Source organism: Cibotium barometz, chromosome 4, assembly GCF_041138505.1.
Source record: "Cibotium barometz isolate CiBa-2024 chromosome 4, ASM4113850v1, whole genome shotgun sequence".
Taxonomy (NCBI): Eukaryota; Viridiplantae; Streptophyta; class Polypodiopsida; order Cyatheales; family Cibotiaceae; genus Cibotium; species Cibotium barometz.
This window is the reverse complement of record NC_141049.1, coordinates 63,600,053-63,625,594: the sequence shown is the minus strand read 5'-3', so window position 1 is coordinate 63,625,594 and position 25,542 is coordinate 63,600,053. Positions and strand designations below refer to the sequence as shown.

The 25,542-nt window shown below is 46.3% G+C and overlaps 2 protein-coding genes and 2 pseudogenes across 5 annotated transcripts in view; 2 read left to right on the top strand and 2 right to left on the bottom strand.

Annotated features, from left to right (window-relative positions):
- Positions 1 to 1,901: 1,901 nt before the first annotated feature.
- On the top strand, positions 1,902 to 2,640 carry LOC147639498 (uncharacterized; annotated as a pseudogene).
- A 5,852-nt stretch (positions 2,641 to 8,492) lies between these two features.
- LOC147639494 (sugar transporter ERD6-like 4) overlaps positions 8,493 to 25,542 on the bottom strand; it is a 68,779-nt gene continuing 51,729 nt past the window's right edge. For 2 of the 4 annotated variants that reach the window (XM_086791922.1, XM_086791937.1), the window contains exons 8-19: positions 19,399 to 19,539; positions 10,935 to 10,999; positions 10,739 to 10,831; positions 10,535 to 10,615; positions 10,368 to 10,452; positions 10,223 to 10,269; positions 10,054 to 10,116; positions 9,614 to 9,673; positions 9,321 to 9,380; positions 9,148 to 9,207; positions 8,931 to 9,045; positions 8,493 to 8,835 (exon numbers count right to left, since the gene is read on the bottom strand). In XM_086791922.1, the coding sequence (XP_086648048.1) occupies positions 8,723 to 8,835; positions 8,931 to 9,045; positions 9,148 to 9,207; positions 9,321 to 9,380; positions 9,614 to 9,673; positions 10,054 to 10,116; positions 10,223 to 10,269; positions 10,368 to 10,452; positions 10,535 to 10,615; positions 10,739 to 10,831; positions 10,935 to 10,999; positions 19,399 to 19,539 (983 nt within the window). In that variant the 3' untranslated portion in view covers positions 8,493 to 8,722. The remainder of the gene's footprint in view (positions 8,836 to 8,930; positions 9,046 to 9,147; positions 9,208 to 9,320; positions 9,381 to 9,613; positions 9,674 to 10,053; positions 10,117 to 10,222; positions 10,270 to 10,367; positions 10,453 to 10,534; positions 10,616 to 10,738; positions 10,832 to 10,934; positions 11,000 to 19,398; positions 19,540 to 25,542) is intronic. The other 2 variants (XM_086791930.1, XM_086791943.1) reach the window with 1 other exon arrangement.
- LOC147639497 (uncharacterized) lies at positions 14,760 to 16,079 on the top strand. The gene is made up of 3 exons (XM_086791952.1): positions 14,760 to 14,972; positions 15,103 to 15,418; positions 15,526 to 16,079. Exons 1-3 carry the CDS (start codon positions 14,884 to 14,886, stop codon positions 15,982 to 15,984), a joined length of 864 nt encoding a protein of 287 aa, XP_086648078.1. The 5' UTR covers positions 14,760 to 14,883; the 3' UTR covers positions 15,985 to 16,079.
- On the bottom strand, positions 24,272 to 25,534 carry LOC147639496 (uncharacterized; annotated as a pseudogene).

Here is a 25,542-nt window from a genome sequence, read left to right as displayed (position 1 = left end):
TGGGATGCATGGAGTCCAAGAAAGGAAACTCCAACATGTTCAAATAAAAGAAAATTTTTGGAGGCATTGATAAGTAGAGACCTAACAAAGAAAGAATGTCACTACTTCAAGCTACAAGCTGCCAATGAGTGGAAGGGTGGAGTTTAAGAAACTCATGGGTTGCAATAGGGAGAAATGATAAAATGAAAGAAAAGTATTCCATGCTACTATGATTGGTGGGAATTTCTATTATTCCATGTTGTAGCACCGCATCATGTGGGAGGGGATTTAGTGTTTATAAACTCATCAAGCCTAAGTTGAGAAATCACTTGAGCGTAACATAGATTACAGAAATGACATTCTCTATACTTGCATTCACAAATAATGCACATAACTTTAAAATGTTGCATACTAGAATAGAAGTGTTGACTAACATTTATGCCCCGACCTCACAAAAGTGATAACCTACATGCATAGAAAATGTTACACAATGCCGTCCAGCTTCACACATATATGAAGGTGCGGGGAGTATCCAACTAATACTCTTCTCATCACCATTAAAAATAAGCGATAGATGTAATGTACATTATATATATAGGTAATGACACTTGTTCCTTTTATTTTATAGAATCTATGCTCTGCTCCTAAGCTGCTCCTAAGAGAATATAGGCTGGACGCTCCAGCATGTTCAAATAAAAGAAAATTTTTGGAGGCATTGATAAGTAGAGACCTAGCAAAGAATGTCACTACTTCAAGATACAAGCTGCCAATGAGTGGAAGGGTGGAGTTTAAGAAACGCATGGGTTGCAATAGGGAGAAATGATAAAATGAAAGAAAAGTATTCCATGCTACTATGTTTGGTGGGAATTGCTATTATTCCATGTTGTAGCACTGCATCATGTGGGAGGGGATTTAGTGTTCATAATCTCATCAAGCCTAAGTTGAGAAATCACTTGAGCATAAGAAACGTTGATGCTTTGATGCGCATATCGATTGAGGGACCAAGTTTCCTCGACTTTGATTTTTAAGCGATGATTGACATATGGGAAACGGGAGCAAAGACAAGCCGGCACATTTTCGGTAATTCAACAAGGCTAAAGCCTTGCACTCACATCATGTTATCCCTTCTTAACTTATTTATATTACTCAAATTTTCATAAATGTATTTTTATTCTTTATTTTTCAGGTTTTCAACAAATGCAGGTATGTGTAATTCTTGGTGATCTGCAAACCTCTCTCTTTGTTGTACTTTGCTATGTTTATTTATATTTTTTTCCTTCTATTAATATTCTAGGAAAAGAATACATCTTCATGGCAATTTCTTTGGTTTAGTTGTAATTTAGCTTGTTATGTACTCGGGGTAGGATGTAAGAATGTTTCTCTCATAAAATCAAATTAATTGTTTGGCCAAATTGATGATTATATTTCATACTCAACTCTCATGGAAGTTGAGTGAGATTGGGTAGATTCTAATATTAGAACATTATCCCTCTCCTTTTTTAGTTTATTTAGCTTTCGAATTTATCTTTTTGTTTACTCACAACTCTCTCTCTCTCTCTCTCTCTCTCTCTCTCTCTCTCTCTCTCTCTCTCTTCGCTTCCCTGTTTGCCGCCTTCTGTTCGCTTCGCTATTCGCCGCCTTCTGTGCGCTACTGTCTGCCTTCTGTTTGCGCCCCTGCTCGCTTCAATATTGTTCGCCGCCTTCTGTTTGCCGCTCGCAACTCTCCCGCCTTCGCTTCGCTATTGTCCGCCTTCTGTTTGCACCCGTGCTCGTCGCTCTCTCTCCCGCCTGGGCAGGCTCACTATGCTGGCCCATTTGCCAACGCCTCCGCCTCCCTTTTCCCACCAACCCACCAACCCTTGCTTAGGCCTCCAAGGCAACAACGTAAGTGTTAGGGTTCCATCTCTCCGAGGTACATCGACATGGCCAAGGGTGCAAGCAAAGAGGAGATAGTCAAAATGGAGGATAACCTGAACATCTCCAGCAGAGAAAACAAGAAGACGGCGGACTCCGCCATCAACAACATCATCAACCGACTTTCCAAAGTCGAGAAGGAGATCGAAGCTTAACAAAAAGAGAAGGAAGCTTGGAAAAGGGAGAAGGAGACTTGGGGGAAGGAGAGGGAGAAAGAGAAGGAAGGAGGGAAGAAGGAGAAAGAAGCATGGAAAGAGGAGAAAGAAGGATGGAAGAAGGAACAGGACACTATGAAGGAGGAAATCGACATCCTCAAAGCGGAGGTGATCTCTCTACGGGACTAACCACCACGAGAGGACGGGGAGATTGTGGAAGTTGACAAAGAGGCCATCAAAGAGGAACTCACCAAGGCAATCACCAAGAGCCTAGAAGGTAAGATGGAGGCAACAAGGGAGGGTTGGGTAGAAGTGGTGAAGAGGAACATCAAAAAGGAAGTGAAAGAGGATGCCCAAAAGGAAGGGCTCCAAATCGTCAACACCACCATTGAGGAGGAGTGGATGTGACATGCTCGTAGACTCAATGTGAGAGTCACGGGGATTCCCGAGGTAACCGACTCTACCCCCGAGGGGGATGGGCGGACAATATGCACATGACGTGGTTACTCACATGAGGGACCCCCCCTTCCTCAAAGCTTGGAGGGCCGGGAAAGACATGACAAAGAAGAGAGCATACAGTTTCAGGATGTGAAGGCACGCACCATCTTCATAAGGAAGATGGTCATACTACGAGGCTTCGAGAGAGCTCCTATTTTCTTGGATGATGATCTCACGAGGATGCAGCTAGAGCATAGGAGAGCTTGCATGCCACGAGTCTTACACGCGAGGAGAGAAGCAAGAAGGCCTTCATCGAGATGGTCGGGTCATCATTGATGGCCGTCCCATGGATTTAGCAGTTTGGGGCCTATGGGACACAGACCAGGCCACTGACAGAGATACACATGGCAGTATGAAACTGTAATGGTTCACTATGGGTGCAGCTTGGATGACTCGAGCATGTTATGGTGAGGAGAGACATCATACTTCTAACAGAGACACATCAGAGCCCAGAGAGAGGGCTACCTCGAGTAGAGGGATTCCAGTGGGAGTCACCATACAGGAGGACCACATGCCAAGGTACCTCGAGAGGGTCAGGGGGAGTAGCAGTTCTATTCATACGGGAGCTACATGGGAGACTGAGAGTGGTAGCACAGGATCCAGAGGCCAGATACATGTGGATCAGCTTACAGCTCTCACACGACAGGGTTATATATATAGCCCTATGTTACTTTCCTCCATCAGGATCCTCCTATGTCATTACAGAGGACATGCCACATGAGGAGGAGACATGAGCCTCGCCATACACTTGTCTGTCAGAGGAGATTATGCATTATTCTACACTAGGGGAGATATTTCTTACGGGTGACTTCAATGCCCACACACAGAGCAGACAGTGTGAGGTGTATGACTATGATGACATGGAGATCCTCCACCCTGTGGAGCCAGAGGAGATAGGGGCTAGTCGGGCATCAGAGGACACTGGATCAAACAGAGGACACTGGATCAGACAGAGGACATTATGGGGACCACTTACTAGAGTTGCGAGCCAGGCATCGTCTCGTTATTTATAACAGGACGCTATAGTGGTCGGGATCAGGAGGGCTGACATGCTTCCCACATTGGAGTCATACACGGACCGGAGGCACAGTAGTAGACTACATTATGGGGTCTTTGGAGGCATCACAGCTTGTCACCTCATTCTCCATCCCACCTCGTCCTATTGGGGCAAATCATACATACTTGGCATTTTCACTAGCCAGATCACCAGTATCACCAGTCCCCAACATACCCCGACGCCACACACTACCATCTACTTCACACACGACATGGCAGACATATACACTGGCAGAGTAGAGGATGGGCTCCTACTCATGGATCCCCTGGCACCTATGGATACCATTACAGCAGTCCAGTTGGCATCACTCTTACACACGACTGCTGCATTACAGAGCTTCCCACATCGTGTCTTCTCAGGAGAGCCTGCAAGATCTAGCACTATGCCCCAGAACAGATGGTATGATGACGAGTGCAGAGCCCTATACTCACGGCTTCGCCTTGGGAGCCATCACAGAGCACGAGTCGAGGAGAGAGATGAGGAGACTTACTCGCCGCAAAAGGCGAGCCTTTGCAGAGATACAAGAGCTAGAGATCTTCCATTTCTTCATGAGTAGAGATAGCCCTATCTCATGGCGGCACTTCAGAGAGCCTCGGACACCGACACCCATTGCAGACCCACAAACAAGGCACACATATGCAAAGGGCCTATACCACGCCCCACAGCAGCAGCCACCTATACCTCATCCACATGAGCCTCAACCTACCACAACTAGCTTCTTTACCCACTCGATGGTAAAGGAAGCTATCCGCCGCCTACAGCATGGACGGGCCGCCGACCATATGGGCCTACAGGGTGAGCATCTCATATATGCAGTAGATTCTTTGGCTCCTTTTCTTGCACACCTCTTTAACAGGGCACTAGCAAAGGGTTTGCCTTCAGAGTGAACGATGCACACCATCGTGCCGATCCACAAAACAGGGGATATGCTTGATCCGAGCAACTACAGGACGATTATGGTTGGCCACGTGTTGGCCAAACTCTATGGTGCAGTGTTGGAGCAAGAGCTTAGCTTATATGCTGAGCCAGCAGGTTTACGCTCATCAGGGCAAGCAGGCTTCAGGAGAGCTTTCTCTACCACTGACCATGTATTCACTTTGAGATGTATGATTGATCAGGTGAGAGTGAGGAAGAGAAAGCTCTATTGCTGCTTTGTGGATTTCCGCGCAAGGCATTTGACAAAGTACCACGAGAGAGGCTCTTTCAACGCCTGCAGTCTCTTGGCATACCAACAGATATGACATGGGGCATCTATGCATTATATGAGCAGAATTTGGGTGAGTCAGATGCCCAAGAGGTATGTCCGAGACTATTGCTAGCACCATTGGTGTGAAGCAAGGATGCCCACTTTCCCCCACGCTATTTGGGTTATACATTGATGAGGCGGCTGACTTCATTATACGGGGAGGCGGAGATGGAGTTGATCTAGCAGGTACCTCAGTACATATTATGCTTTATGCTGATGATATTGTATTAGTGTCTAAGTCTCGAGGAGGTCTATAGCAACATCTACATGCACTCGATGATTTCTACACACAAAGGGGTCTTACTGTGAACCTTGGGAAAACCAAGGTTATGGTCTTTCATACATCGAGACAGGGTAGGAGTCAGCTGACATTCACTCTCGCAGGACGCCAAGTGGAGGTGGTGACATCATACGTGTACCTAGGGGTTACCTTCTCTGTGCAGCAGCCACGCGCTTCACCATGGATTCAGTAGCCAGAGCTAGATTGACACGGGGATATGCAGCATTGGCTAGGCTAGAGAGACAGTGCCACCAGGCGCATTTTCAAGAGCCCCGGACGAAGGGGTGGCTATTTGACACATTAGTCACACCGGCACTGATGTATGGAGAAGCACTATGGGCGCCAGGCCTTGCTACCCATTGGTGGACATAGATAGAGAGACCGCAGGACCTCATGATGGCACGCATAATACGCAGCAAACCGTCAATACCTCATGACATTATCCGAGCAGAGTTTGCTATGCCTCCTATGATGGTAGAGGCCATATTCCAGACTATATGCCTGCTAGACAGATTCAGAGAGATGCCACAGGACAGATTGTCATAGAGAGCTTTTGAGGCATCTAGACAGCTGGCTGAGGGAGGAGACAGAGGATCATGGTACGCACAGGTCACACATTGGTTCTCATAGCATGGCCTAGACATGGATCATCTACCACCATTCCAGTATGACAAGGATGCACCACATATCCGTCTCTCATAGTGAGAGGAACAAAGTATTGAGACAAGACCTATGGCAGCTCTATACACGAGACATGGATACCGCCTACACAGCCTCTTCCACTGAAGATGCTGTGCTACAGAGATCACTTCATGAGTATCACTGATGATGGATTTATACAGAGACCTAGATACATGGAAGGCTTTTTACCACACGGCTCCCGAGTAGCTATTGGTCACCTTAGAGTCTCATCACATCGATTGGAGATCGAGACTGGCAGAGCAGCACGAATCCCGCGAGAGGAGAGGGTATGCAGAGTGTGCAGAGAGGAGGTGGAGAGTTAGGAGCAATATGTATGTAGATGCAGAGCATATACAACCATCAGAGAGAGATATCCCATTTTATTTAGAGAGCCACATTCCCTATGCCAGCTCTTTTGAGGCAACAAACCAACGCATACTGGGGAGATTCATTCTAGACGTGCAACGTCACAGAGACATCATTACAGGCTCAGACAGACACAGATTACATTTTTTCAGAGATCCACCCCACTCCCAACCCCTACACAGCAGGGAATTACTCTCCAGAGAGCAAAGACACTTAGAGCCTGCAGGCGACAAAGGACACCCGGCTTTCGGACACCACGCCTATACCAAAGAGAGATGACAGAGATCAGAGCTTAGTTTCACAGAGAGGGTACAGAGCGACTAGCTCGCTTCAGAGCAGACTCATGCATGTTCTTCAAGGAGCTGTGGACACCCCCTTCATTGATGTATACCATTTTATACCCCCGCTATGGTACAGGATGGAGCTAGCTAGGTTGCATATCATGATTGTATACTCCATGCATATAGCATTGTATTCTCCTAGTATTAGAGCTCCATCCCCTCCCCCACTCATTGTACTTATTGCACACCCAGATTCAGCTTTTTAGTGCAGTACTTTTTCATTTTGTTGGGATGACAAAGGATACCCCACACAGGTACACTGATTTGTCTCATAGGCCAAGTTCGGTCTTTTGGAAGACGTTAATAAAATCTTTCTTTCTTTCTCTCCCTCTCTCTCTCCTCCCCCCCCCTCCTGTAGATTTTTTTAGCTTTTCAACTTTTATCATTTAGCTAGTTTTTGGCTTTCAAACTGTCTTTCTTCTTGATTTATCTTGCCTTTTCTATATTCTATAATATTTTTTGAATTTTTGTTTGCCTCTATTGGTTTGTAGAGTGTCTTGCAATACTATTGTTTCTATATTATACATGTATCCTGTATTCTTAATCTTTGTATCGGTTTCTTTATAATGTTGAATAAAAGAGCCCCCAAACCAATCTGAGGCCAACAGGTATACAAGTTCAGAAGGATGGCCTATTGGGACAATATGCTGAGTTGCTCTCGATCTATGATTAGGCCCACATGCATTGTTAGTTTATACACACACACACCATGCTCTCATTGTGAGTTTCTTTTATCATGCACATAAATAAGCTTTATTTATGCTTTACTTCCTTATATCAAGTGTTGGGCATGTCGTGGGAAAAGCTATTTATAGTATGCTTATGTAAGTAACATCAACACGGTAGACTAGAGCAAACATTGCCACAACCAAGTAACCCGCATTTGGCTAGTCTCTTAACATCTTGTACGTCCTATGATCTATCATACAAATTTTTCTTTATAATAATAATTGGATGCATATAATGGGTTTTTTATGATTGGATGCAAAAAACGCCTTCCTTTTGTAGTTTTTGAAAATCGACAAGTTTTTTTAAAAACCGGTATAAAATTGGGAGGAGGTTTTTTCACTGGTTCAAAAAAACTGACAATAAACACAATATATATATAAAGACATTAAAAAAAAGCCTGTTGAAATCGCCATTGATTAGAGATGGCAGTGTTGCTGACGCGGCAGAGCCACCAGGGTGCTGCTTTGCAGGTGGACAAGCAGCAAAAAACAAGAGAATTACAAAAGATGAGGATTAGCACAGATCCTGAGCTCGAGACAGAAGACGAAGAATAGGTCATGGGGGAGTGTTGCTTCTCCTGCAAGGATGGAGTCCTGGTAGGTCTAACATATAGTAGAAGTTGAACACAAAAACAAATATCTGTAAGAGAAAGAAAGAAAGAACGAAAGATTTTATTAACGTCCTCCAAAAGACCGAACTCGGCCTATGAGACAAATCGAAGTACTTGTATGGGGTATCCTCTGTCATCCCAACAAAATGAAAAAGTACTGAACAAAAAAGCTGAATCTGGGGGTGCAGGGGATGGAGTTCTACTACTAGGAGAATGCAAAGCTATATGCATGGAGAGAGCGCATTACCACCACCACCCCCTGGCATAAGGGTGACAAAAAGAAAAGCAAATTTTGAAATGCACCTGGGCAGCGAGCTCAACAACTCTTGCAGGATATGGCGATGTGCGTTCTTCTACCTTGCTTCGAGTCTCTCGGACTCTTGCAGAACTATCTTCTTGTGTTTGGTTTCTGTAATAGTCCTCTTTCTGTATAGTTGCGAGGCCCTGTGAGCTCTCTTTGTGGACAATGGGGAAAAACAACAGCAAAACTCACTCTTCATGGAAGAGCTGCAGAAACTCACAACACGCGCGCAGTGTACCTAGCTTTGCAGTGAAGAGCCCTAAACAACACAAATATTGGGTTGTTGCTCTTGGTCCTATTTCTGTCTTGAGAAAAACAAAATTTGATTATGCGTGTTTTGAGAAAGATTTTTTTTTTGTTTTTTTTTTAATTATGCAGACTTTTATCACAATATATTGTTTGTGGATCTTCTCTACACTCTTCTCAATGAATGGCTAGCTATTAAAAAAAAACCCCCTCTAGCTGTTAAGAGAAACCCCCTCCCTGCGCATGCAAGGAATCTCTTTTTTTAAGTGTGATACATGGGGCCAAATTTAGAAGATGACAATTGGTAACATTTATGTGTTCACTTGAAAAAAGCTTGGATTTCTTCCAAGGTTTTCCCCTTCGTTTCCGGCACCCGCAATGCCACGAATATTAGCGTTATCAAGCATACACCTGCAAAAATAACAAAAGATCCTGTAGCACCCAGACAAAAGCATCACATTAGACCGAGGTTTCTTCTGCAAATCGGCCATACAACACAGATGGATTTGAGCAAAGCAAAGGCTCACCTGCAGAACTCCAGTCAAGCATCGTATTGAAGGAGACGGTGACAACCCAGCTGGCAAACCAATTTACTAGAGTTGCCAAGCTTCCAGCCATTCCCTTTACGTTGGCAGGGAAAACCTGTGAAGCAAAGCCATCGATATGGGTCATTTACCTCAAGAAAGGTGATCCATCCACAATTGTGTGTATTTTGGAGCCCAAAAGAAAATAGATATTCTCTACCTCTGACATGATAATCCATGGTATGGCTCCCAGACCCAGCGAGAAACAGATGATATAGACCTGCAGGCAAGCAGGAAATGTGAGCGCATATTGTCAGCTATAGTCGGCACATTTTCAAGCTTCAAGAAGCACATTGCCACATGCGCATTACTTTGCAAGCCATAGAGAAATACCAGTAGGCTGACGAGAGCCAGGACGCCTACGAACACGTGAAGAGAGGTGTTTCCATGTGCCTACCAAGATGGAAGAAAAAGCAAAAGCTTTATCAAGAACACTCACAATGAAGGCCAGTAAGTGAGGGGTTTGAAAATACACACACACACACACACATGCATATATAGAGTGGTGTGTTTTTGTGTCTACTTTACTCACCTAACAATGAAGGCCAGGAAGTGAGGGGGTTGAAAATACACACACGCACATATACATATATAGAGTGGTGTGTTTTTGTGTCTACTTTACTCACCTGTAAGTAGTAAGAAAGCCCCACAAGAAAACAGCTAACGCACATCCCACCAGATGACACCTGGACATGACGGATGTGTAATTATTAAACAATGCAAGATGATCAGCCAAAACTTTACCATCAACAGAGGTGGGGGAGATAGCCAAGGGCTCCTGCCCTATACTACAAGATAGCCTAGCGGTAAGGGCCCTTGCCCTACACCGCAACTGCCAAGGTTCAATACCCGCCCCCTTCTCCCGGAAGCCATTAGGCATGGGAGATAGCCTAGTGGTAAGGGCTCTTGCCCTATACCACGAGATAGCCTAGCGGTAAGGGCCCTTGCCCTACACCGCAACTGCCAAGGTTCAATACCCACCCCCTTCTCCCGGATGCCATTAGGCATGTGGTCTGTCAAATTCTGTCTATAAAAATAACCTTGCAATACCAAAAAAAAACTTTACCATCAACAGAAGGCGCCTGCCTGCTTTGTCGATCAAGATTGCTGATACACCCGTCATCACGACCTGCTTTTCGTCAACACACACCCATAAGCATTCAATTTTTGTCCCCCTGTGTGTGTAAAAAGCAATGCAAAATTTTACATGAACAAATGATGATCGATCTCAGAACCTGAAGAACAGCAAGCGCAAGGGATGCTAAGCTACCAGCTGAAACGCCTGCATATTAAAACGCAGTGAGATGTGACAAGCGACCCAAAAATCTTCAGCACGACGACGCTCATAGACTCGAAGATTCACGTGTGTTTAATTTTTACCTGCAGACTCAAAAATCGAACTCGCATAGAACAGAAGCGCATTGACTCCCACCAATTGCTGTAAACAAAGGAGCCCAACACCAACCTGCACCGCATGGAAACACATCACATATGCCTGCACATCGCTACAAGCACACAATAAAAACACATTCGAGTCTTAAGCTTACAATAAGAGGTTTCAAATACTTAGGCTGGAAAAGATCTGTCAACTTGATACCCGACTGTGCTTTCAGAGCTTCCACACCATCCTGTACGTTGCCAATGGGAAAAAGGAGTTGCCAAATTTTCTCTCTCGAAATATAAAACAGCAACCCAAAAAAAAAAAAAACTAACTAAAGCTCAAACGTGCAACCAAAAACAATAATCATTACTTCTATCTCATATAGCTCTTGAGTGATATCATTATTTTTTCCCCGAAGAGCTTTCAAAGCAGCTTTGAAATCGTCGTTACGACCGCTTTTTGCCTGCAAAAATTCCAAATTTTTATGAATCAATTCTGGCCCAAAAATTCATGCATGAGATGCAACTTTTGTCAAGCTATAAAAGCAAGTGAGGGATGTCACGTACCAACCATCTTGGTGACTCCGGTATGAAAAAAAGGCCTATCAATAATAAGGTGCATGGCACAAAACCTGCAAAAGTAGCCCATCAATTACTTTTGAGGGATGTGTGAACATGTAGCACGTCATCCGGAAACTCCAAAACGGCCTCTCCCAAGATCACGAGAGGATTAGATCGGAGCACCGATCACATACAGCCGACACCCTTGCACCCCTCTTGGCTTACATGTTTAACAAGGCACTCGTGGAAGGCTTTCCCCAGACTTGGTCATCACACATCATCTCACCCATACACAAAGCTGGGGACACTATGGAGCCCAATAACTACAGAACCATCATGATCAGCCATACCTTGGCCAAGCTATAAGGATCCATGCTAGAGAAAGAGCTCAGCTCATTGGCAGAGCATAGAGCACAAGGCTAGGTAGGGTTCACGTGGACCTTCTCCACCTTGGATCACATCTTCACGCTCAGGAGCCTCATTGAGAAGGCCAAGGCTGATGGCGACGCCTCTACTGTTGCTTTGTGGGTTTCTACGCCTTTGATATGGTGCCACGTGAACACCTACTACAATGCCTACAGATCCTTGGGATTCCATCATACATGATTTGGGGCATTATTGCTTTATATGAGTCAATGCCCTAGGGGACTCTCAGAGGAGATATGTAGTGTAACTATTTGACCCTCCTAGTTCTTTTCACATGATGGAACCCTTGCCCGGACACAAGACAGGTAGACGAAGGCCAAGGACAGGGACCACAAGGTTTGCACATTGAAAAACGCCAGATTTGGTCAAAAAGCAGAGAAAAGTAAAAAAGTCAAATTGTGTTGACCGTCAGTGAAGGAGCACCACTAGCAAGAGGAGACTAAGCCGGACCAAAAAGCAAAAAGCCACTTTTTCAAAAAACAGCTCTAGGACCAAAAAGCAGAGCCCTAAAGCCAGAAAAGCAAAGCACAAGAACTTTATTAAAAATTGACAATATTTGAGTAGTATTTTATTGCATAAAGTAAAAAGAGCAAAAGCGAAGAGAAAAAGGTAAAGCAAAAGCATGGGTAAGCTTTTTAGCAAAAAGCAAGACTCCCCTCTAGTATAACACTAGCACGAGCCCCTCTTGAGTATCAAGTTGAAGAGTATCCTCTCCACCATCATTGAAGGGTGGCAATCCACTATCATCATTGAAGGGTGGCAACCATCATCAAGCTTGGAGATTCACCTTTACCGTCATCAACAAGATCGACAAGGTGTGGAGCTTACCATCGGACAAAGCGCGGAGTTCATCAACATCATCGTCAAAGGGAGGTGCTCATCATCTTCATCTTCGTTGAGGGTGAGAAACATTGTGAAACCAATCGAGGACCCAAAACAATAGACAGACACTTCACATGCCAAACAGAGCTATGAAAACACAACGGAAATAACAAAAAACAATATCAAAACACAGCATTGAGCCAGAACGGCTGGCCCCCCATAAGAACTTTTTTATTCCAATGAATAAACTGTTATAAACAAACCAAGGTGCGGGTGCAATACTGCACCGGATTTTCCACAAAGCTTCCTTAGCAAACACCTGCTCAAGGATCAAGGTACAAAAAACACCAAGAACCAATACAAATCAGCCTTGAAACAACAAGAGCCCGGTAAGGTGCCAAACACAGCCCCGAACTCCGTGCCAAGCCCCGGAAAAGCTCTCAAAACAGTCCTTGATACCTCCAAAACAGCCCCTAAAAAGATGGCCATGAGGGAGTGGTGAAGAGAGAGAAGAACCTGCCATTGTACGGCCCGAGCAAGAGAGAGAACCTGCCCGACCATTTGACCACTGTACGGCTTGTGCAAGGGGGAGAGAAGAACCTGCCCAGCTGCTGTACCACTGTACGGCCTGTGCAAGGGAGAGAGAAGAACCTGACCCGCTGCTGTACCACTGTACAGCCAGTGTATAAGGGGAGCTGAACAGCTGATGTACCTCTGTACGGCCTGCTGAAGAGAGAGAGAAAGAAAGGAAAACCGGTTTCTGTACCTACTGTACGGCCTGCGCTAAAGAGGAAAAAGGTTGCCAGGAGAGAAGAATCTGCTGCCCACCCTGTTGTACGGACAGCGCTCAGGGGAGAAGAGGTACAGGCCACTGCTGTACGGACAGCACTCAGGGGAGAAGAGAGAGAGAGAGAGAACGCTTCCCAAATGTTGCCTGCCACCTCTACCATTATGCGCATGCTTCTTGTGCTTTTAAAGGAATCCATCGGAAACGCCGTTTCTGACGTTTCGGAAACGTTTCCAGAAATGGAAACGGCGTTTCCAAGGTGTTATTTTTTCCAGGGTTTAGAAACCCGCGTGCTCTCTTTCGCCGGCATTTTGCGCCTTGTTTCCGCTGCCTGTTTGGAGCTGCTCTACCCATCTACCTTGCCCTCTACTCCTCTACCTCCACATCAGCCCTCTACCACGCCCTCTACCTCGGGCCTCCACCTTTGCCATCTAAGCTCTACCAAGCAAGAAGGAGTCGCACCTTGCTCGCAGCCTGCAGGACCAGAAAAACAGCCCCCACTTCTCGAATCTCTCCGAATCTTCCGACCTCAAACCGCACAAGTAAGTTAAGTAACATGGCTCAGACTCCGGATCCTTTTTGGCAACATGTGGAGCAAGTGGGGGGTTATGCAGGATCTGGTGGCTCCAGGAAATGGAGATGTAAATATTGTGGGTTGACGGGGAGTGTCACCGTGTGAAGGACCATCTTGCTCATGTTCCAAACAAAGATGTAGGGCCATGCCCCTCTGTTCCTCTAGATGTTCGGAAAAGCCTTGAAATGTGGAGGCGAAAGCGTTTGGCCATTCCCGAAGAGGAAGTATCTAGAGCAATGGGTGGTCAAGAGCATGAAGCTGGTTCAAGTCAAGCAGCAGCAGCAAAGAGGGCCAGAGGCAGAGACACAGGATCAGATTTCTCCTCTACCTCAGTGTCGGGTGTGCATGCAAGGAGGACTCCTTTGCCAGGTGATGTATCACATTCACAAGACACCCCTCCAATAAATACTGTACAAAGGGCTAGCATCCAAGCAAGATTTCAAAAGCAAGCAATTGCAGAGGCAACTAGGGAGCTCACCCGGATGTTCATACGGTGTGCCATTCCCTTTCATGTGGCCAAGACAAATCAATGGAGGAAGACCATGAGGGCCATCAGCCGCATTGGATGCGAGTGGGATGGCCCTACATCTGAGGCTCTGCGGACACGAGAGCTAAAGCGGGAAAAATCATGCATAGAAGTGCAGCTAGAGCCCTTGAAGGAAACATTGAAAAAGTATGGCTGCACTGTATTGTGTGATGGGTGGTCAGATGTACGCAGGAGAAATGTATACAATGTTTTGGCGTCATGCTGCAAAGGCACTATGTTTTTGAAAGCCATTGATGCCTCCCTCCCAGGTCTCACAGTTACAGGTGCATTTATTTGGACACATATAAGGGAGGCTATAGTGCAAGTTGGGCCTGAGAATGTTGTGCAGGTGGTGACAGATAATGGAAGTAATTGTAAGTCTATGGGCTCTATGCTAGAGGATGAATTTCCAGCCATTGTGTGGACCCCTTGTGCATCACATAGCCTCGACTTATTGATTGAGGACATAGGTCAAATACAATGGGTTGAAGCCATCTTTTGCACCGCACGAAGCATGGTGAAGTTTGTGAAGAAGAGGCCAAAAGTCTTGAGCATGTATCGGGCCTATAGCACTCTTGAGCTACTGTAGCCTGCAGCCACCAGATTTGCATACGTGTTCATTGTGCTTGAGAGACGCCTGCGAGTCTGCACAGAGTTGGTACGCACTGTCTACTCAAATGAATGGCTAGAGTGGGATGAGAGAGAGAGCCCCAAGGCAAGAGCTTTTGTGCGTGATGTCATGTGAGAGGAGTGGTGGGTAGAGGTTGAGGGGTTGATCAAAACTCTCAACCCCATCTACACAGTGTTACGCATTACAGACATGGAGGGCAGTACTCTAGGCCTTTTATACGAGTACATGGACAAGATTGGGGAGGCTCTCAACAAGCAAGACTACTTGAGAGCAGAGCAGTAAGTCTCCTCAGTCATGGCTACCCTTGCTTTACTTCTTATCTTTATTTTACTCTTGAGTCTTTACATTGGTCTCGACTCTTGACTCTTGTTTTTTGTCCTTTTTTATCTTATGGTTTGATCTCTAAAGGGTTGATGAAATCAAGGCTGTGTGGAATCGGCGATGGGATTGGTTTCACAGGCCGATTCATGCAGTAGCACATGTATTGCATCCTTTGTGGCGAGATGAGGAGCAATACGAGAACGAGGAGCTAGAAGAAGGCTTCATGACATACATGAGGAACTTGACATCTGGTAATGTGCACATGCTGAAATGTATAGAGGATGATCTCTTGGCCTTTCGCAACCAGACAGGGAGCTTTGGTCGAGAGACTGCAAAGCTTCGAGAGACTCAGCTACAGCCTGTCTCATGGTGGGAGAAGTATGGAAATTGTGCTCCCACGCTGGTAATTCACTACCCTTAACTACAGTTTACATAGTACACTGTACAATGTGCATCTTTCTTGTTTCCACTTAGTTCTAATTTCTAATTGTATGTGCATTTCAATAACAGAAACGCATCGCCATTCGAGTGCTCTCACAGGATTGCAGTTCGGGTCCATGTGAGAGGAATTGGAGCACTTGGGCCCTCTTCCATACAAAGAAGAGGAATAGGCTGAGTACCGCTCAGCTAGAGCGGTTGGTGTTTTGTCATTGCAACCTCCAGCTCCTTGAGAGGAATGCCCAACATCCGGAGCCTTCGCAGGTGAATGTGGATAAGATCGACATCGGGAGGGAGAGGTTCATCCCAGAGATCCCACGGAATGAGCGTGATATGTACACCTTGCTTTATGAGGAGCTGACAGTGCCGAGCCACAACACCCGCTGCACCACCCATTCTCAGAGGCAGAGGGGGGGATCCATCGCTTCCACTTCAGCAGAGGCAGAGGACCACGATCCTACCATTTCTTCATCTGAGCCTGACTCTCATGAGTCGGAGGATGACTCCTCCATGGATGATCTTGATGAGTGATTTTTGGAGCACTTAGCTCTAGGATTTTGTCATGCCAACAGCTGCTGCCAGCCTGCCAGCCACATGGATATTTTTTGATCATGTTTTGTATTTACTATAGTCTATACATAGGGATTATGGATGATGGATGATAGATGATCGATCTTGTTTTGTATTGACTCTTTTGAGACTTGAGCCTTGAGCCTACAGTTGTCATTTCTGAATTTTGATCTATCATTTGAGTCTTTGACATTGAACTTGAGCAAAGATGTATTTTTCAAGCTTTTGTAATGTTTTTATTAATTATATATGTATGTATTAAACCCTAAAACCGAAACTCCGTTTCCTCGTTTCTTCCCGAAGGCCGAAACTCCGAAACTCCGTTTCCCGCCGTGCTCCGCACCCCCGTTTCCGAAACTCGTGGAAACTATGGTCGAAAGGCCGTACCAACAACAACCATAAGGGCAAAGGGAAGTCTTCATCGGAGAAGTCTACTCAGAAGAAGTCCGATTTAGAGCGTGATACTCTGAAGGCCGAGCGAACCTATAACAATTGTGGTGAGAAAGGCCACTATTGGAGGAAATGTCCTTAGCGGAGTATCGAGAAGAGTGCTGATTCTTCAGCTTCAACTGCCAAGACTCCAGCTTTTGTGCACTTAAGGATTATGGACTCAGATGCTTCATCTTCTTCGAGCAAGAAGGCAGTTGGTTTCACCACCAAAGATTCTCGAGAGTGGATTCACAATAGTGGTGCTTCCAGGCACATGACTCCTTCCCGAGAGTTATTACAGGATCTTAAATGGTAGTCAGGTCACATTTTTATTGGCGACAATTCCACTATACCGATTCATAGTGAGGACAGGATGGAGATTATTCTTGATGGCAAAGGGGGGAAGCATTTCTCTCGTGTTCTTTACGTTCCAGCACTTGGTTTTCATCTATTGTCAGTGCATGAGGTTGGCAAGACTGGCTTCCGGGTAGAGTTTGAGGAGCATTTTGTTGCTCTACCGGACAAAGAATCGGGCTAGGTTGTATAGGAAGGCGGAGTGGAGAATGGTATCTACAAACTCTCAGCACTCTCTTCTCTAACAGGCACTCAGATCAGTGATTTGTGGCACTTCTGTTTTGGCCACTTGAATGTGGATGCGTTGTGGCGGGCTTTCCGGGACCAGATGGTGGATGGCTTGCTTATTGTTGGCAGTAGGCAGGGACGCTGTAGTTCTTGCATTCGTGGTAATCAACACAAGGAATCTTTTCAGGCTACTATGCGGGCTTCGAAACCTTTGGAGTTGGACATGGGTTTATTTTCTTTCCCCGAAGGACCAAGCTTTTGCTTAGTTCAAGGAGTGGCATGTTATGGTGGAGAAGGAGTCTGGATTGCAAGTGAAGACTCTTCGGGCTAACAAAGGAGAAGAATTCTCTTCCAATGCTTTTGTTCGGTTTTGTGCGAAACATGGCATCAAGCGGGAGCTAGCCAATAAAGGTTCGCCTTTAGAGAATGGAGTGGTTGAGCGAAAGAACCGGATTGTGGTGGAGATGGCGAGGACGATGCTGGAGCATCATGATCTTCCTCGTCCACTTTAGGGAGAGGCTGTGGCTACGGCTGTCCATATCCTCAACCGATCTCCACGACTTCAGTACCAAAGATGACTCCATTTGAGGCTTATTTTGGCAAGAAACCAGATGTCTCCCATTTCCGTGTGTTTGGGAGTGATGACTATGTTCACATTCCAAAGAAGCAGAGAGGGAAGCTTGACTCGTAGTCCCATAAGCTTGTATTTGTGGGATATAATTCTTTCTAAAGGCCACAGGTTGATGACCCGAAGCGGAACGAGGTTGCTGTCAGCAGAGATGTTGTCTTTGATGAGCACGTTCCAGCTTCCACTGTTGATGAGCTGTCGCTTCTTGGAAAACCTCATTATTCTGAGGATGATTCCCAGTCTATTGTTCTAGCTAGACAGCCTCAGTCAGTTGTAGAGGTTGAGCCCGAGGCCGGAGATGAGCCCCAACAGCAACTGGAGGCTTCACATTTTGTTCGAGTACCAAGGTGGTTATTAGACACCCTTCGGGAGTCGAGTGTTATGGAGCTTCCCTCCAAGTGGATCACAGAGGACGGACCTCGAAGATCGCATAGAGTTTGTGACAAAAGTCATTCAACGGAGCTCTTACAGGTAAACTATGCTTTGATGTCTCGTATCATTCGGGACAAAGAGCCGACTTCCGTGAAGGAAGCTCTTTCTCAGGAGACTTGGAGGAAAGCCATGCAAGTGGAACTGGATGCCACAGAGAAGAATAAAACTTGGGAGGAGTTGGTTCCGAGGCCGTCAAAACGGTCAGTTATTGGTGTCAAGTGGGTCTTCAAGACCAAGTATACGTCATATGGGACGGTGGACAAGCACAAAGCCAGACTTGTGGCTAAGGGTTGTGCTCAGCGGCCTGGCATCAACTATGAGGATACCTTTGCACCGACAACGAGGATGACCACGACTCAGACAGTTCTTGCCCTTGCCTCTTGTCAGCAGTGGCCCGTATATCAGATGGATGCCAAATTTGCGTTCCTTAATGGTGACTTACAGGAGGAGGTGTATCTTGAGCAACCTCCAGGCTTTGAGGTTCCAAGATCAAAGGGGATGGTTTACAGGTTGCGGAAGGTCTTGTATGGTCTCAAGTAGGCTCCAAGGGTTTGGAATCAGAAGATTGATTCTTTCTTTCTATGGACAGGGTTTCAAAGATCAATTGCAGATCCTAACTTGTATCTCTTTTGGGAACGCGGTTTTGGCACGTTGGTTATCCTTTATGTGGATGATCTCATTCTCACTGGCAATCATGTGGAGCACATAGCAGTGACGAAGGCTACCTTATCAAAGGAGTTTGAGATGACCGACTTAGGCTTACTCCATTTCTTCTTGGACCCATCATAGGATTAAATGTGGCAGGAGCATTGGTGAGATCAAAAGGCATCACCAAAAATTCATATAATCCAAAAGTTGTCCTGAATACAGTTTTATGGACATCTTGTGGCACCACTCGTATTCGGTGATAACCACTCTTTAAATCCAGACGGCTGAAACAAGCCGAGCCATCAAGCTTATCCAAAATGTCATCAATATGCGGGATTGGGAATCTATTCTTGATGGTAAACTTATTTAAAGCTCTATAGTCCACACACATGCGGGAATACATGGATTTCCATTGTCATGGGGATTACTCTTTTAACATAAAAATGGATTACTAGAAATTCCTCTTTTTTCTAATTAACTATTTATGCATAAACATAAAAATCAAATTTTCCATGATTATAATGAGAATGTTTTCCTCTTTTCATATTATGAATAAAAACGATTTATGTGTTAATTTTTTAGAAATTTTGCCATAGCTCTACTACTAACAAGAAGCATGCGAGAGCAATAAGGTGAGGAACTAGGCTGAACCAAACCTTTCTCTAAAAGCTCATTTATCTGCTTCATGATCTCTTCTTGTTGTGCGGCACTCACACGGTATGCAGATTTGTTGGGTGGAGAACTGCCTGGCACAAGATCTATGCGATGATCTTCGGACCTTTGGGGAGGTAATTCACCTGGCAATGCATCAGCAAAACAATCGTTGAATACATGAAGAAAATTAAGCCTATCGTAAGTCATAGCATCCACATTTTGATGACTTGGTACAATGCTATCACGAACAAAAACCAAGTACGCAGAAAGACTCTTTTTCATTGCTTTATTAATATGGATGTGAGATACAAGTGGGATGGAATCCCCTTCTTTGGCAGCATCAATGAAATGCATGCATAAAAGAAATCATGTTGGTTTTGTACTCTTTGCGGGGGTCAAGCCTATGATGTCATGGCTTGCCCAGCAATACATCACATCCATTAAGTGGTGCAACTAAGAAATGTTCATTATCAAGGTAACCCTGGGTATGTATGCGCAACTTCCCTATCAGTGGGGTAACCTGCACCTCTTTACCAACAAAGGCAGCTTCTGCTTCACTCTGAGGTCCCATGTTCTCAACCTCAATACCCAAGGCAGCTGCCATTTGAATAGAGATGAAGTTATAGGTTGCACAATCATCAACCATGAATAAAGCGGACTGATCCTTGATTTGACCCCATGCTTTGCATACCATCCGCTCTTTTGCATCATGTTTTGTGTTTCCCTGCACATCAGGAACTGCATGCACCTTAGCCTTGGTTTGCTTGTCCTTGTGCTTTGGTTTGCGGTCAGGGCATTGTCGAAACATGTGCTCTTTGCTGCCACAAGAAAAACATTTTCCCTCCTTGGCATATTGCTCCCTTTGCTCGGGGGTTAAGCCAAATTTGTTCTTTTTTGGCCCTTGATCTTTAGATGAGGTATTTTCAGCTTTACCTTCCTTCTGGGTCTCCCGGAAGTTCTTTTTAGGTGGCTGTCCACCTTTTTGCAGATTTGGGACAGCCTTGTCTTTGCCCTTGGAACCGCCTTGATCTTGCTTAATTTTGAGCACCAATTGCTCCGTAGCAAGAGCAGAGGCTATAAGCTGTTGCAAAGTATGTTTCGGGGCAGCCCTATCTGCATGGGCTCCATGGGCCATCATGGAAGTTTCATGAAGCACGGTGGCATGTGCTCCACGAACTTGAGAATCAGATGCATGTGACTTTCCTGCGTAAGGCAATGTCTCTCCATGAGACAACTCAGTAGACAAAGCTCTTCTAGTGACAGACCTGTCACCCCTTCCATGGGATACATGTCTTGAATGCATGTGACCATCATGCCCTCCATGAGCACTAGCATACATATACCTGTCAGCCTTTGTGCCTTGTGGAGAAGATGCATGACGAGAGGTGACTGTCACCTCTTCCTTTTGCATAAATGACCTCAACCTTTGAGATGCGGGATCTCCATGCTTCAAGCGAGGTGGATTTCTGAATTTCAGCTCTCCATCTTCCCGCTCTTTGATGTCACCTTTGCTACCAACTCCCTTGGCTTCTTGCCCACTTCCCGTGCCATGAACTCGAGTCACGTCTACCATTGCATCGGCTTTCCTTGCTTCAATGGCACTTTGCACATGAGGATCTTCATGCAAAAATTTCAGCTCTTGCTCTTGTGCCTGCAAAAGCTTTCTCATATGCTCCAACTCAGCCCTCATTGCATCAGGCTCTTCTTCTTGCATGACTGTCTTTCCTCGAGACAGTTGTCCCCTTGAATCACTATCATTTACCCTCTCAAGGGGCTTGTGCCTTCCTTGTAAAGCATCAGAACCACGCGAGGCCATTGATGGGCCCCTCGAATTAGGCATTTCCAAAGGGTTGCCTTGGCTGTCCATTGTGTTAAGTGTGCTAGAAGCGGGGTGTCCAATACACAAGTTCGTTTCCCTACTAAGAAGAGGAAAATAACCGTACTCTGATACCAATGAAACCGATCCCGTCAAGTGAGAAGAGACTCCGTTGGACACCCACACGCGTAATAGCACAACTTAAATATCACAATTTGAATGGACAACTTAATAACAACTGAAAACTGAAATGAAATAAGATGTTGATCAATGGACACTACCACTGGGGCCGGAACGGGCCGAACCCCCCCCCCCCCCCCCCTCAATATATGATATATTATTGGGAGTATTTAAAAGATACAATGCTCCATGGGTTCAATGAACCAGATGATGTCCATGTACAACTGAGATGAATACATTTACCAAACAAGAGACTCCAAGTAGATGTTCGAAGGAGAGCAGTCCACTTGAGTAGTCTAGTCTCTACGGTACAATGCCTTCACTGGAATCCGCAGAGAGCACCCCACTGGTGTTCCAGTACCACACACAAACAGGCGCTCCCGTACTAACGCCTGGCTCTCCTGATCTCAGCACCCATGGACTGTGGTTCTCCAGAAGCTTGGACTACCCAGCACCGAACGGGTGTTAGTACTAGAGAGTATCCCTTATCAGATTTACATCAAAGTCCTTTACTTAAATCTCAATCCACTTACTTGTAGCACGCTAGTGGAAGACAAGTACCAGAGGCATCTAAGTGCAGCTGCTAGAGATGGACACCAGGGCGCAGCAGCTTACTGGCAAGAGGGAAGAGTACGCAGCCGCCTGGAGATCTGAGCGTTGCCACCTGCAGAGTGGAGAGAAGGCCTGGGCGGAGCCACCTGTGGAGGTCTGGGGATGCAACCGCCTGTGAAGGAGGGCGCAGCCACCTGTAGAGGAATGTAGCCGCCAGCAAAGAGAGGAGCGCAGCCGCCTGCAAGGGGAGGAGCGCAGCCGCCTGCAAGGGGTGCGCTGTAGCCGCCTGCAAGGGGAGCGCAACCACGTGCCTGCAAAGTGGGCAGCCGCCTGTGTAGAGAGAGAGCAGCCGCCTGTGGAGAGGAGCGCAGCCACCAGCAAGGGGTGCGCAGCCGCCTGCAAGGGAGAGGAGGATGATAGGATGGTCGCCTGCACAGTCGTCCCCAAGCTGGTGAGGTGGTCGCTCCTTTGTAGGTGTTGGAGAGAGCACACATCCTTGCATGGAGGCGGCGAGTTCCAAGGTGGGGGGTGGGTAGGTGGCCATGCACCCACCCCCACACACAAGGAGTTCCCTTTACCCTTCATGATTAAAACGTGGGTGCCCACCCTGCCAAAGACACCAAGTAAGATTTGGGGAGGGTGTCCACTCATTAATGAGTGTGAACCTGCAACCTTATAAAAACAAAGGTTAAAAAGAATACTATAAAATAAACAAGTGCAATACACTTACCACCTGTTCACACGCAACAAAACTCGCCAGAAGACAGAGCAAAGTGGCACGTCAAACAGGCAAACACAAAAATAGAAGTCATGCGAAAACAGTTCCAAACATGCAAAACATGAATGCATGTGCAAACAGTATCATGGACATATCTCCCGTTCATGGAACAAGTACTAAACATCTGTCGGGCACAATGATGGCACGACAAAAAAACATAAATCCCGGTCTTCCTATGGAGTGACAGTCCCATAGGTAAGACACATATCCAGGCACGAGCCTCCCTGTGGAGTGACAGTCCCATAGGCAAGACACGGCACAAATACTGGCTCTTCCATGGCGTGACAATCCCATGGATAGAACATAGTCTTGGTCATACACGGGTGGCACCAGTCTGGCTCCCGTCCATATAATACCATCCTGCTAACACACGGGTGGCACCAGTCTGGCTCCCGTCCATGTTATGCTAAGATACTGGCCCCTTCACTTGAGACACCGTCCTGGTCTCAAGTGAACGAGACACAAATCTGGAGATGGACCAAATGGTCGGCCAATTGGTGACAGTAGTTGATGCTGCGGACTACTTGTTGGTGGCACTTGAGGCTAGGGAAGCTGAAGAGAGATGCTGGTATCTAAGATGCATGGCCTCCTTTTCCCCTTGGTACTCGAGTAACATACGTTCTCGATAGAGCTCTCGTTCGTGCTCCCAAGCGACGAGTTCAGCCTGACGCCGGTCTTCTTTGATCCTGCATTGGGCTTCCTCATAGTCCCACCTATCTGCTTTTTCTTGTTGTTTTCTTGCTTCTGCTTCTGCTTCTGCTTTTTCTTCTCTCTGTCTGGCCTCGTCTCCTCTTCTTTGTTCTTCCATCTGAAAGAAGAGGGAGATGTAGTCAAGGGTTGTTGGAGGCGGAGGAGGACGTGTTGCTGTTGCCTCCAAGAGCTCGAGGCGCTCCATAAGAAGCTGGTTCTGAGCTCTAAGTAGAGCTATGGTGTCTGCTGTAGTCGGAAGAGCAAGGTCTCCTTCGGGGGAGACTTCTTCTGGCTGATGAGTACTCTCATCTGTAGACATGATGTTGAAGTCAGTGGTCGTGCCGGAATGCAATCAGACCATTCAAGGATGCCCTCACGCTAGGATACGGTGTGTGTGGACAAGCTGAATCTGATACCAATGTAACATGCAGCGGAAGCATTCGTAATTGAGGATCCTATCACACAAATGCTCACACCGTCTTCTGTATCCTGAGTTTTGCGAGTTTAGCAATCCACTTTAAGACTTCAAACTTTAAGAGATTTGAGAGAGAAATGAAATGAAATGAAATGAAATGTTATATTAACGTCTTCAAAAGGCCAAAGTGACCTATGAGACCAAAGTTACAACTATGTGACATCTGATACACTGTCTGGAAAAGAAAAGAAAGAACTAAGTATCTAGCCCCACAATACATCAGTAGGGGGGGCATCCAGAAGCACCAACTAGGGAGAGTGGGAAGCTAATGCTACTAGTCAAAATGGGGTACATGAGTACATGAGTACATGGATACATGAATACATGAATATGGGAGAGTACAAAAGTGACAGTGAGTACAACAGTATATGGTTGGAGTCGTAATCATCCTAGGAGCTCTAGCATGGGTCTCTGCCGGATGTCCTGGATATCTGCCATAGTGAGATGCCTGGTCGGGCGAGCCCGATGCCTCCCAATGATGCTCTGAATCCTCCGGTGTAGGTACCGTCTCCGATGTGAGGATCCGCGAACCCTCGGGAGTCTAGATCTACCCAACTGGATAGCTCTCTCAACTAGAGTCCCACGCGGTGCTCGCTGCTGGGATGTCGGCTGTGTGTCCTCCTGGGTAGTCCCTCTAAAGAAGTCAGTAATCTGTCTCTGTGTGGACTCCCTACCAGTCGGGCGTCTACTCCTGATGATGGACTCTCTGAGCCTGCGGATCTCCAGGAGATAAAAACCCAAGCATCGCTGATCACAATAGTCCATGACTCTAGCCAGTGGTCCAAATCCCTCTCTGAAAAGGCAATGGTAGCGCCCTCAAATCTCATAATATGCTGTGCAGCGACAGATGTAGTGCTCCTCCGTCTCTAGCTCTATCCAACAAATCTGACAAATCCTGTCCCCTGGAGGTATGCCTCTAAATCTGCGTGTCTCTATCACTAACTGATGTGAGGAGGTGCGAATCTCCCGAATGGCGCACCTCAATCCATGAGCCATATGAGTATCCATGTAGCTCGGTCTAAGTATAAAGCCATCCTCAGAGGTGAGGAGAAGATGGTCTCTATAGAAAGCCATCTTCGTCCCCAACTCCTGTGAGGGCTCTAGCCATGTCCTCCTAGTGTCCAACTGAATGAGGTCCTGTCTGATGACTCTACTAATCTCAGAATGTGTCAAGGTGAGAGAGGGTGCCTCCAGAGAGTACTGGAAGGCTGGAAGTCTGTCTAAGCTGAACCCGTGGAGCTCGAACCAGGATGCTATCTGCGCATACCAACATGAAGTGTCTCCCTCCATGGCTAGCTAATGAGAGGACTCTAAAGCAAGTCGTGCATACTGGTGCCGGGGAAGCTCCAGGGTGCTATGAATGAAGGACACTGATCTGGCAAGAGCCTCTACTACGATCGGTGGTGCTCCCATCTCGGCTCGGATAATCTCATGGGGTACCGAGGCCTTAGCCCGAATCATCCTGGAGATCATGGACACAAGTGGTCTCTCCATCGATCTCCATCCATCGTATGTGCGTCCTGAACGACTGTGACGATCTAGGCTAGGCCCCCAGATCTGTACTCCATATAGCATAGCCGATGTGACCAACGTGTCAAAAAGCCACAGCTTAGTGCATGGCTCCTGAAACTGTACCTGTGAGCACATCCTCTCGC